A 13,541-nucleotide genomic window follows, 5' to 3' on the forward strand; every position below is an offset into this window, starting at 1 on the left:
TACAAGAAAACAGTATTGATTTTTTACTGGACTATGGGTGAAGCATAAAATGTCATACAAACAGGGATACGGCAAGTTCCATTTCCGAGTCGAAGTGGGGGAAAAAACAGGAAATGGCGACCTTTCATAACTCCGTTCTCACCTCACGATCCCCTGGGCTGAGGGGATTTCAGGCTCGCGCGGCCGGGGACGCGTTCAAAGTCACGTCGCGATGTGGAGCACGGAATCCCACTGCGGGCCCTTCAGCTGGGAGCAGTATTTGGTTTTGCTCAGTTTCATGATGGAAAAGAGCTGTTCGCAAATGTAGGTGCTCCCGAACATGGACAGAATCTTGGCGCAGTGGACCCTGTACTTGGGGTAGGTGCTCCACAGGTACTTGCAGAACTCCGGGACCCCGACCTTGTCGTATTTCGTCTTGAGCACCGTGTTGCACTGCAGGTCAATGACCTCCATCTGGAGCGCTTCGTGCACGCTCTCGATCTTCACCGAGAAAGGGGAGCTGAACAGGGCCAGTTCGCTTTCGTAGAGTTTGAAGTCGGACAACCTTTTCTGGAATTCAGTCTTTAGTTCCACGATCTTGGGAATGTAGTTCAGGCCGTCGCTCTCGTTTCTGGAAACCGACTTCAGCGTGGGGAAGTGGGCCAGGTTGTTCCTCGCCAGGTGAGTTTCCCAAAGGCACAGTTTGGCGAGGAACGCCCGGATCAAGTCGTACATCTGCGTCACGACCTGCGAGTGCCCTTGCAGGGACATGTTCAGGGTGTTCAGATGCGTTGTCATATCGACCAAGAAGGCCAAGTCTCGGATCCAGTCCTGAGAGCTCAGCTGAGGTAGGGGCTTCCCTCTGGATGACATGAAGTGATCGATTTCCTCCAGCGACTCGAAGAACCTCTTGAGCACCAGCCCGCGGCTGAGCCACTTAATCTCGGTGTAATACAGCAGGCTGCCGTACTGGCTCTCCAGTTCATACAGCAGAGTCGTGAACTCGCTGTGGTTCAGGCCACGGGAGCAGATCCAGTGCACGGAGCTCACCACCACGCTCATCACGTGGTCCATCTTCAGCTTTTGCGCACAGAGGGACTCCGGGTGGATGATGCAGCACACAGACTTCAGGTCCGAGTCCTTGCAAACCGTTGCCACCTTGGACTTGAGTTTTGTGACCAGTCCGTCGTTCACGTCTACCATCGCGGGGGTGCCGGTTGAGGCCACGCTTACCAGTTTTGACCAGTCGATGTGAAACTTCTTAAGACTTCTCTCGACCCGCAGAAACATCTCGTGGCCGGATTTTGTACCCGTCATGGGCACCGTATCCAAAAGCTCCTCCGACGCGTCGAAATTCTCGTCCACGCCACGGATGAATATGGCCAGCTGGGTGGTGTTGTTTATGTCCGTGATCTCGTCGATTGCAATGGAATAAGCCACAAACGACTTGATTTTTTCACGTAACTTCTCCCATAATTTCCCAGCCATGTCTTCTACGGGCTGCGCGGCAGCGTTTTCGTCGGGACTCGCGTTCGCAAACACCTGTTTCTGCTCGGGACCCGCGATTTCTGAGGACCCCAGGAGGTACTTCCTGAGTCCTTTCTTCAGCTCGTGGAGCTTCTCATCACGCAGCTTCTCCGTGTACTGGTCGTAGTGCTTACTGTGGTTCGTCTGATAGTGACGTCGGAGGTTGTATTCTTTGGACACCGACATGCTCTGTTTGCATATTAAACACGTAGGAATGTTCTGCACTTCCACGAAGAAATACGCTCTCTCCCACTTTTCTTGAAATACGCGGCCCTCCTGGTCTATCTTTCTCTTTCCCACTTTTGATAGAGACACGGAGACAAGAAATAGTTCACTTTTTCTCTTTACGAAAAATGATTGCAAAAGCATGATGATAAATGTCAGGGGTAAAGTGGCTGGGGGATGGGCATGGTTAACCCACCCCTGTGGAGAGGGACGGCCAGACCCTCCGCTCCAGCGAATTGCCTCTGGAGGGAACGTGGGCCCACGGTGGCCAGATCTTCAGATTTCTAAAGAAACCTTGGAGGGACTCCTGGGTGGCTCAGTCGGTTGAGCTTCCGACTTTGGCTCAGATCATGATCTCAAGGTCCGTGAGCTCGAGCCCCGTGTTGGGCTCTGTACTGACCGCTCAGAGCCCGGAGCCTGCTTCAGATTCTGTATCTCCCTCTCTCTCTGACCCTCCCCCGTTCATGCTCTCTGTCTCAAAAATAAATAAACATTAAAAACAATTAAAAAAAAATGGGGCGCCTGGGTGGCTCAGTCGAGTGACCAACTTCGGCTCAGGTCATGATCTTGCAGTTTGTAAGTTCGAGCCCCGCGTCAGGCTCTGTGTTGATGGCTCGGAGCCTGGAGCCTGCCTTGGGTTCTGTGTCTCCCTCTCTCTGCTCCTTCCCCACTCATGCTCTGTCTCTGTCTCTCAAAAATGAATAAACGTTTAAAAAAAAAAATTAAAAAAAAAAAGAAACTGTGGAAATTGACTTTTTTTTTTAAATTTCTAAGTAAACTACACCACAGGTGAGGCTCGAACTCACGACCCCAAGAGTAAGTCACGTGTTCCATCCACTGAGCCAGCCAGGTGCCCCCCACCCCCAGAAATAGACTTTTATGAAAAAGTCTGTGGCTTTCCTTTTCCTTTTCTTTTTTTTTTTTCTGCAAAAGTCCCTGGCTTTTCACTGTTGGCCGCATGTTCCCATTTTTAAAAGGTCCATGAGCCAGGGGCGCCTGGGTGGCTTACGCAGTAAGCGTCTGACCTCGGCTCAGGTCATGATCTCATGGTTCATGGGTTCAAGCCCCAAGTTGGGCTTGGGCTCTATGCTGACAGCTCACAGCCTGGAGCCTGCTTCGGATCCTGTGTCTCCCTCTCTCTCTGCCCCTCCCCCCTTACACTCTGTCTCTCTGTCTCTCATAAATAAATAAACTTTTAAAAAAAGTTAAAAAAAAAAGGTACATGAGCCAAAAGAAAGGCATCTTTTGTAAAGTTCAGCAAGGACCTATGTTTGCCACATCTGGTTTAAGCAAGAATGATCTGGCAGTATGTTTGCATTTTAATGCATATTTTTTCATTTGGGTCTCCAGAGAACTTTGAAATAACAGAGACATGGATGGCCACAGAAGGCGCGTGATTTACCTGCTGTGAGTCACAAAAGACCATGGTCATAGATAGCCACGGGACCGCACAGAACTTACTTGTTTGAAATTTAAAGAAATCTGGCCACGATGCAGGTGAGCTCTACTTGGGAGAAAACACAGGCCTAAAAATTCACTTTAAGAAAACGAAGGCAGAGACAGAAAGAAAGTCAATTCGGTGGTTGCCTGGGGCTGGGGGCGGGAACGGGAAATGACGGGACATGGGTAGAAGGAATGTTTTGGGGGTGACAGGAATGTCCTAATGTTAGATTGTGGTGACGGTTGCACAACTCTGTAAATTTACTAAAAATCACTGACGTGTGCACACTGCACACGAGCGAGTTTTACGGCACGTAAACCATGCCCCCGTAAAGCTGGGTACAAAAACGTACCAAAAAAAAAAAATTCATTTGGCAACAAGGTGAGTTTAGGAATAACAGTCGGGCGTTTGTCAAGAGTGTTTTCGTTGTTTTCAAACTGTAAACGAGGAGGTTCCCTCGTGACTCGCACTCTTGCGAACAGCTCTCCACCTGCTTCACTCACCCTCCAGGGTGTTAAGTTGCGTGCAGGGACTCCAGGGGAGATATTTGCCACGCACGGTGGCTGGGGCATTGCTCTGTCAGAACAGGTTGAGGGGGCCCTGGGAGCCCCTGTCTGTGCCAGGCGGTACCCCTTTTGGGTCTGAACTGTGGGGAGATCTGGGTGGGGGATCACGGGGTGGGTGGAGCTGTGGTGGCCAGGCAGGCCCTATTTACCGGCTAGGATGGGCTAGTTCGGCATCGACCTACCAGCCCCTGGAGGGCTCCCGGATGAGGGCGCACCAGTGAGCCGCACCAAACCATCGCGGGAGAAGAAATGCCTGGCTGAGCAGCAGAATTAAAGGACCTGATCGCCAGCGGGGAAAAAAGAAACTGCATCTAGAGAGCACCACGCTTTGCTGTAAGGCTCAAGGCTCAAGAAGCAAGGAGTGCCCGCCGAGACGCGTCGCACGGCACGCTGGGTGCCAGAACGCCCTTCTCGCCACCCGGGATACTCACCGTTGCTAAGCTCGAGGCCCGGAAGCGGTCTGAAGAGAAAGAGACACGGTGAATGCAACAGAGGTCATCCGTCCCCTCTTGCCCGGTCAGTTCTGGTTGACGGGCTTTGGCGAGCGTCAACACTACGCTAGGTGCAGTGGGGGAGGCCGCCGCCGTCACCAGGGACATGGACACACGGCTCCCAGGAGCAGAGTACGGTAAACTCAGTGGGGGAGGCGGCTTGGCGCAGAAGCTTGGCTTCAGGGACCCACCGCCCACCTCCTGGGGTAAAAAAAAAAAAAAAAAGCCCACCTTGTGCACACGGCGAGCCGCACGTTGGTTCTCGTGGCCAAGCAGGGAGCTCTCACTCACCTGATGACTGTGAATTTGATAAATTCCGCAGCATCCAAGATCCTTCTCATGGAGCTGATTTCCAGGTAACCGGGGGCTTTGAAGACCACCCCCGGGGGCATGCCGTCGATGACCACACAGCCGGGGTTGAACGTGATTTTCCTGTAGGGAACTTTCACGGGGAAATCTACCCCAATTGCTTCCCCTGGGATGAGACAGACAACGAAAGGCCTACTTGAGTGGGTCACTTACTTTTGCCCAGACCGTGGGGTTACTGCCAAGAGGCTAAAATCCTTCTCGCCAAGTGACCAACACGGGCAATCAGCCATTACTACTTCTCCAATAATCTTACTGACTGGGAAACTGGCAACGGGCCGTAAAGCAGATCCGGTTCCTCTCTCCGTTAAAGAGACACAATCATAGCATCCACCCGAAAGAGGGTAAAGGTTTGTGAAGGGTACGTGATTAATCACAGGTGAGTGCTAAAAGCAATGTTCAGCCACGGTAAGAACTAAGGAAATCAAAAATAGCTATTATCATTGTAACTCGTGTGTGCGTGTAAAAGCTCTTTGGGAAAAAATTCACACGCATCTTGATCATAACCCCTTCGTAGAAAGATCAATTTCTTTTTTGAAAAATATTGGGGCGCCTGGGTGGTTCAGTCGGTTGAGCGTCCGACTTCGGCTCAGGTCATGATCTCGTGGCTTGTGAGTTGCAGCGCCCCGCGTCGGGCTCTGCGGGGACAGCTCGGAGCCTGGAGCCTGCTTCGGATTCTGTGCCTCTCTCTCTCTCTCTCTGCCCTCCGCCAACCACTATCTCTCTCTCTCTCTCAAAAATAAACATTAAAAAAATTTTTTTTTTAATTTTATTAAAAAATTTTTTTTAGTAATCTCTACACCCCACATGGGGCTCAAACTCATGACCCTCAGATCAAGAGTCACACGCTCTTATGACTGAGCCAGCTAGGTGCCCCCAGAAAGATCAATTTCTTGGATAAAGTATTCAATTAAAAAGAAATACTTCGGGGCGCCTGGGTGGCGCAGTCGGTTAAGCGTCCGACTTCAGCCAGGTCACGATCTCGCAGTCCGTGAGTTCGAGCCCCGCGTCGGGCTCTGGGCTGATGGCTCAGAGCCTGGAGCCTGTTTCTGATTCTGTGTCTCCCTCTCTCTCTGCCCCTCCCCCGTTCATGCTCTGTCTCTCTCTGTCCCAAAAAAATAAATAAAACGTTAAAAAAAAAAAAAAGAAATACTTCAAAATACACATTTTGGATACGTAACAATATAAAAACTTACCAAATTTTCGACTAAAGAGGTCATTGACTTGTTCTCTTAGTTGTTTTATCTTTTCAATGCTGGATAATCGGTCCTTCTCATTATCTAAAAATAATTAGACAATCAAGGAAACAAGGGTTACTGATGTATTTATTCACCCCCATGAAAGCTGTTGGAGGAAGTGCCTGATGGCACATGATAAAAAACACTTTACCTGGCTTATCATTCAATTTAGCTTTAGCAATAATTAAACATTTTGGAAATGCTACAGATGATAGAGAATTTGCCAAATTATAACTCCATGTAAACACACTCCATACTACTTTAGGTTCGGAACATTTTCAACATCGTGCAAGACAGGGATGTCCACTTTCACCTCTACTCTTCAACATTAGCAATCCTAGCCAATGCAATATGACAAGTAAAAGGAAGAAGATGTAGTAGGATTAGAAAGAAATTACATGGTTCAAAATTCATGAGACACAGAATAATGTACAATGAAACATCTCTCTCCCATCCCTCTCTTCAGTCTGTTTCTTTCCTTGGAGAAACTAGGTTATTAGATTCTTTTGCATCTCTCCAGATAGACCTTACAAATATGTATTCAGAAGAGATTGCTTGGCAGGCAGCAGATAAATTTCACCTCTATGGCCAATTCTAATTTAACGGTAGCTGGTGGTTGGAGTTGCCTGCCCTGGCGGGTATTTTCCAGGTAATTCCAGGGCATGGCTGTGAAAAGAAACAGATCTGATGATGTCTGATATGAGCGAGATATGCAGTGTGTGACAATCTGTAGCGTATTTTTAATTCCTGAATTGTCATTGCTTAGCTGATAGGGTGAAGCAAAATATAATAAATAAATAAATAAATAGATAAATACCAGCTCTGAGGGACTAACCCGTGTCACAAAATGGTTAAAACAGAACAAAAGGAGGGTGCCTGAGTGGCTCAGTCAGTTAAGCATCTGACTTGGGCTCAGGTCATGATCTCGTAGCTCGTGGGTTTGAGCCCCTGCGTCGGACTCTGCTGACAGCTCAGAGCCTGGAGCCTGCTTTGGATTCTGTGTCTCCCTCTCTCTCTGCCCCATCCCCGCTCATGCTGTGTCTCTCTCTGTCTCTCAAAAACAAAACAAAACAAAATTTAAAAAAATAGAACAAAAGGAAACATAGAAAATAAATAATGATAAAGCCAGATAAGCTTCCATACCTGGAATTGTCACCTGAACGATGTTAAGATCTTCAACACCCACCGCAGAACGTGTAATACCCGAGGCAGTTGTCCTTCCTAAAAGTAGAAACTGAAATTTAGAACTCGAAGAAAATTAGGTCAATTCTCCTCTAAAAATGCCAAGGTGCTACTTTGGTCAGAAGCACAGATTCGATTTTTAAAGCTTTGGAGAACAATTAGCTGCGGGATAACAAGGCGCCACAGCATAACTGATAGTTGGGTCTCTGCAGTTCAGTGTCAAGGTCACAGGGGAAAGAGCCTAACTTTTTATTTAGTTCATAGCCTCTAATGCATCAGTTGGTATAATTTAACTTCAAAGGGATGTTTAAACGTGTATTTTCTTTGTTGTTACTCAGTTTAAAGGAGGGGGAGAGGGAGGGGAAATAGAACATAAATGGCCAAGAGGACATTTAAGAAGCACACGTCCTCTGAAAAACGATTTAACAGGCAGTCAAGGAAAGGCTCAGACAGGGTTAAAAAACAAAAGCAGAGTGGACATTATCACGTTTTCTGGTCAAACGACAAACACAAGTGAAGTTACATGTGGGAAATGTAAAGGAACTTTCTAGTCCCTTGAGAACTTAAAGCTCGATCCATGTGTTCTGTGAACGATCATCATCTGGCGTCTGGCTTTCTTTTTTTTTTTTTTAATTTTAATTTTTTTGCTGTTATTTTTTGAGAGAGAGAGAGAGAGAGAGAGAGCAAGCTGGGGAGGAAGAGAGACAGGGAGACACAGAATCCGAAATCCAAACCAGGCTCCAGGCTCCGAGCTGTCAGCATAGAGCCCAATGCGGGGCTTGAACTCACGAACCGTGAGATGGTGACCTGAGCTGAAGTCAGACGCTCAACCAGCTGAGCCACCAGGCGCCCCACTGTTTTCTGCATCTAAAGAGCAAGACCTCAAAGGGACACGAGCCACATTGTCAACAAAAGCCATTAGGTTGTCCTGCAGTGTTCCGGGGCTGCTTCAAACACAGAATTTGGGGAGGAAATGTGGCAAAGTTTGCAAGTCTTAACCCCAAAATGACTCATTTTTCTGGTAAATCTAGTAGGTCCTGGAAAGCCCGATCCTTAACAACCTGGTTGAACATTAAGAGCTTACTGAAACTACTGTCAGTTTCCATCATCAACTTGAAGTAAGAAAAACCTTCCCAGGGCACCTGGGTGGCTTAGTCAGTTGAGCGGCTGAGTCTTGATTTCAGCTCAGGTCGTGATCCCGGGGTTGTGGGATCGAGCCCTGCGTCGGGCTCCATGCTGAATGTGGAGCTTGCTTGGGATTCTCTCTCTCTCTTTCTCTCTCTCTGTCTCCCCCCCCGCCCCCCACCTCCACCTCCCCCCTCCTCCCCACTGCCTCTCAAATTAAAAAGCAAACACACAAACAAAAAATCTTTCAGGGCACTTTACACCATCGAGCCTCCAAAAAGCCCAGAACTAATTTGGGTCACCAGACTCAATTAAGAAACAGTGTCAGAAGATAAGGCATTATGATCTGATAAAGTACTAATGTTTTACCCTTAAACCTGACTCCTCCAAGGGCACCTGGCTGGCTGTCAGAGGAGGGGTGTGATTCTTGATCTTGGGGTCATGGGTTTGAGCCCCATGCTGGGTGTGGAGATTACTTAAAAAACCCAAATAAACTTAAAAATAAAGATAAAACTGACTCTTCAACATGTAAAATCTGTCATAAAACATACCAAGCACGATTTGCAAACTAATCAAAATCCGATTGTAATTAATGCATAAATTGGCAGTTAACCCATTTTGATGGCCCCGCACATTTCAAATAAATGGATGGTATTTTCACGAATGGGTGTAAACCTTAACTCTCCTAAAACTATCTCTGTACATAAACGAGTCTTTCTTAGTTACTGCTCAACTGTAAGTTAGTTTAAAGGTGCTCACCCAGGGGCGCCTGGGTGGCTCGGTCGGTTAAGTGTCCGACTTCAGCTCAGGTCATGATCTCATGGTTCAGTTCGTGGGTTCGAGCCCTGTGTTGGGCTCTGTGCTGACAGCTTGGAGCCTGGAGCCTGCTTCAGAGTCTGTGTCTTCCTCTCTCTCTGCCCCTCCCCTGCTCGCTCTTTCTCTCTCCCTCAAAAATAAACATTGAAAAGAAATAAAAATTAAAAAAGCTATTTCTTTAAAAAAAATCTCTATACCCAATGTGGGGCTCAAACTCATGAACCTGAGATCAAGAGTTACACACTCTTTCAACTGAGCCAGCCAGGCTCCCCCGTTTCCTTTTTCTTCTTATTATTTTTTTTAAATTTATTTTTATTTTTTTTATTAATTTTTTTTAACATTTATTTATTTTTGGGACAGAGAGAAACAAAGCATGAACGGGGGAGGGGCAGAGAGAGAGGGAGACACAGAATCGGAAGCAGGCTCTATGCTCCGAGCCATCAGCCCAGAGCCCGACACGGGGCTTGAACTCACAGACCGCGAGATCGTGACCTGAGCTGAAGTCGGACGCTCAACCAACTGAGCCACCCAGGCGCCCCCCCCCCACCCCGTTTCCTTTTTCAATTGAAGGAGATGTGACATACAACGTCGCAATAGCTTCAGGGGTACGACATAGTTGACATGTTCCGCTATATTTTTTTAAAAATGTTTGAGAGAGAAAGGGAGAGAGGGAGAGAGATAACGAGCGGGGAAGAGGCGGAGAGAGAATCCCAAGCAGGCTCCATACTGACAGCACGGAGCCCAATATGGGGCTTGAACTCATGAGCCATGAGATCATGACCTGAGTTGAAATCAAGAGCCAGATGCTTAACCACTGAGCCACCCAGGCATCCCTGTTATATTCTTCGAAGTACTGTGAGGCAACAACCCAAACATCCATCAATGGAAGAACAGATAAACCATGATTGAAAAAAAATTTGCTTTTAATGTTTATTTATTTTTGAGACAGAGAGAGGCAGAGCATGAACGGGGGAGGGGCAGAGAGAAGGGAGACACAGAATCTGAAGCAGGCTCCGGGCTCTGAGCTGTCAGCACAGAGCCTGATGCGGGGCTTGAACCCATGGACCATGAGATCATGACATGAGCTGAAGTTGGATGCTCAACCAACGGAGCCACCCAGCCCTGAACTTTGGAGATTTTAAGTGAAAGAAGCCAGACCCCAAGGGTCACACATTGTGCAATCCCACCGGTAGGAACTATGTAGAACAAGTAAATCCAGAGACAGAGAGTAGATTGGTGGATGACCGTGATGAGGGGGAGGAGAGAATGGGGAGGGATGGTAATGGGTACAGGGTTTCCTTCTGGGGAGACAGAAATGTTCTGGAACGCGATAGAGGTGGTGGTTGCCCAACACCATGAATGTACTACATGCTACGGAATCATTTATTCTAAAATGGTTAATTTTATGTGATGTGAGTTTCACCACAATAAAAAGCATTTAAGGTAATTTAAGGGTTTCCTTTCGTGGGGTTTTCAGGGGAAAAAGCCCCACACCGTATGGCTCAGAATGGGAGGTACCGGAGGCCTTATGATGGCTCTGAAATTGGGCAATGTAAATATCACGTTTAAACCCACTGAGGCCCCCCCTGACTTCAGGTGTGAGTGAATCCGCACACAACTACCCGTCTAAGGGAAAATCCATCTACCCCTGCTGGCTGGGGGGGTTAGGGACATCGTCCCTGGACAGGAAAGCACCTCCTCCGAGTCTAATTATCCTGACGGCATCGCCACATAATTCCCAATAAAGCTTTCAGGGTAAACACCCTGCAGAGAAGTGGTCCCTTCACACAGAACCCATCAGGACCTGACTTTTTCCTCTAATACTTAACGAATCTATGCTTCCGGTGGAGTGGGGCGGGGAAACGGTAAAGGCAAAAGGAAGAAAAGTAAAATCACGTTAATTCTAATACTGGTGGCTATGGCTTCTTTTTTCTTTCTTTTTGTATTTTCGCCTAAGTTTTCTCTTTCTATATGAAATTTCTTTCTAAACAAATTTGAGATCCTACTGTAAATTATGACTGGAGCGTCCCTCTGTTTTGTTTCTAACTTGAGCCAGACAGCTGACTTTCACGGAATGCCCATGAGCATTTTCCCCAGCGGATGGCCACGACCCTTTCGCTAACTGCTGGGTACTTACGCCACACCTGCTTTTTCTCTGTTATAAACAGTGATGAGGGGTGCCTGGGTGGCTCAGCTGGTTAAGGGGCCCGATTTCAGCTCAGGTCGTGATCTCACAGTTCATGAGATTGAGCCCCGCGTTGGGCTTCGAGCTGACAGCAGGGAGCCTGCTTGGGATTCTCTAACTCCGTCTCTTTCTGCCCTTCCCCCGCTCATGCACACACACTCTCAAAATAAAATAAATAAACTTAAAAAAAAAATAGTGATGAGAGGGATTTTCCCCCTAAAACAATGAACTCGATGACACCATTTTTAGAATTCAAATATATGAAGTACAAATGGAAGAATCAAGTCCAGATGGGAACATTCATTTACTCTCAAAATTTCCCTAATCGTGGCAAAATCAATCCAGACCCTGTGGTGTTTCATGAGAAGTAATATTATCTCTAAATTAAAAAGGACTCCCTTTTTGATAATGTAAAGAATTTGATAATGTAAGCAATTTGATAATGTAAAGAAATAAAAGGCATCCAAATTGGTAAGGAAGAAATAAAGCTCTCGCTATTTGCAGATGACATGATACTATATATAGAAAATCCCACAGACTCCACCAAAAAACTACCAGAATGGATGAAGGAATTCACTAAGGTTGTGGGATACAAAACCAATATACAGAAACCTGTTGCATTTCTGTGCACTAATAAGGGAGCAGCAGAAAGTGAAATTAAGAAAACAATTTCACTTACAACTGCACCAAAAACAATAAAATGTCTAGGAATAAACTTAACTATAGAAGTGAAAAGACCTGTACTCTGAAAATTAAAAGTACCAGTGAAAAGGGGCGCCTGGGTGGCTCGGTTGAGCCTCCGACTTGGGCTCAGGTCATGATCTCACAGTTTGTGGGTTCAAGCCCCGCGTCGGGCTCTGTGCTGACAGCTCAGAGCCTGGAGCCTGCTTCAGATTCTGTGTCTCCTTCCCTCTCTGCCCCTCCCCTGCTCACGCTTTGTCTCACTCTGTTTCTCAAAAATAAATAAAATGTAAAAAAAAAAAAAAAAAAAAAGTACCAGTGAAAGAAATTCAGGACAACACAAAGAAATGGAAAGACATTCCATGCTTATGGGCTGGAAGAACAAATACTGTTAAAATAGCCATACTCCCCACAGCCATCTACAGGCTCAATGCGATCCCTACCAAAATACCAAGAGCATGTTTCACTGAACTAGAACAACCAATCCTAAGATTTGTATGGAACCACCAAAGACCTCAGACAGCAATCTTGAAAAACAAAAACAAAGCTGGAGGCATCCCAATTCCAGATTTCAAGTTCTATTACAAAGCGGTAGTAATTAGGGGCACCTGGGTGGCTCAGTCGGTTGAGCGTCCGACTTCGGTTCAGGTCATGATCTCACGGTCCGTGAGTTCGAGCCCCGCATCGGGCTCTGTGCTGACAGCTCAGAGCCTGGAGCCTGCTTCCCATTCTGTGTCTCCCTCTCTCTCTGCCCCTCCCCCATTCATGCTCTGTCTCTCTCTGTCTCAAAAATAAATAAACATTAAAAAAAAATTAAAAAAACAAAACAAAACAAAACAAAAAACAACAACAAAAAAAACCAAAGCGATAGTAATTAAAACAGTATGGGACTGGCATTAAAACAGACGCATAGATCAATGGACTAGAACAGAAAACCCAGAACTAAACCCCCAATTATATGGTCAATTAATCTTCGACAAAGGAGGAAAGAATATATGAGGGGAAAAAGACAGTCTCTCCAACAAATGGTGATGGGAAAACTGGACAGCCACATGCAAAAGAATGAAACCGGGTCGCCTCGCACCATACACAAAAATAAACTCAAAATGGATTAAAGACCTAAATGTGAGACCTGAAACCATAAAAATCCTTGGAGAGAGCAAGGTAGTAATTTCTCCGACATCGGCTGTAGCAACATTTCTCTAGAAATGTCCTCCGAGGCGAGGGAAATCTTGCTTTTAAGCAAAAGTAAACCGTTGGGATGACATCAAAACAAAAAGCTTCTACACAGTGAAGGAAACCACTGACAGAACTAAAACGCAAACTACTGAATGGGAGAAGATATTTGCAAATGACAGATCCAATAAAGCGTTAAGTATGCAAAATATATAAGGAACTGATACAACTCTACACCCAAAAACCAAATAATCCAATTAAAAAATGGGCAGAAGACGTGGACAGACGCTTCTCCAAAGAAGACATCCGGATGGCCAACAGACACATGAAAATGCTCGGTGTCACTCAGCAACAGGGAAATGCAAATCAAAACCACAACGAGATGACACGTCACACCTGTCAGAATGGCTAAAATCAACAACACGAGCAACAACGGGTGTTGGCGAGGATGCGGAGAAAGGGGAACCCTCTTGCCCTGTTGGTGGGAATGCAAACTGGTGCGGCCGCTCTGGAAAACAGTGTGGAGGGTCCTTAAAAAATGAA

The 13,541-nt window shown here is 46.6% G+C and overlaps 1 protein-coding gene across 5 annotated transcripts in view; it reads right to left on the reverse strand.

The window, feature by feature from the left end:
* The window catches only part of LOC112860104 (general transcription factor II-I repeat domain-containing protein 2B), a 49,994-nt gene continuing 36,453 nt past the window's right edge, over positions 1 to 13,541 (reverse strand). For all 5 annotated transcript variants that reach the window (XM_086692595.1, XM_086692594.1, XM_086692596.1 and 2 more), the window contains 5 exons: positions 6,977 to 7,054; positions 5,792 to 5,875; positions 4,521 to 4,704; positions 4,170 to 4,198; positions 1 to 1,805 (listed from right to left, as the gene is read on the reverse strand). In XM_086692595.1, coding sequence (XP_086548721.1) covers positions 202 to 1,805; positions 4,170 to 4,198; positions 4,521 to 4,704; positions 5,792 to 5,875; positions 6,977 to 7,054 — 1,979 coding nt within the window. In that variant the 3' untranslated portion in view covers positions 1 to 201. The remainder of the gene's footprint in view (positions 1,806 to 4,169; positions 4,199 to 4,520; positions 4,705 to 5,791; positions 5,876 to 6,976; positions 7,055 to 13,541) is intronic.

The sequence above is a fragment of the Puma concolor genome, chromosome E3 (genome assembly GCF_028749965.1).
Source record: "Puma concolor isolate L17-30 chromosome E3, mPumCon1.1.hap2, whole genome shotgun sequence".
NCBI lineage: Eukaryota > Metazoa > Chordata > Mammalia > Carnivora > Felidae > Puma > Puma concolor.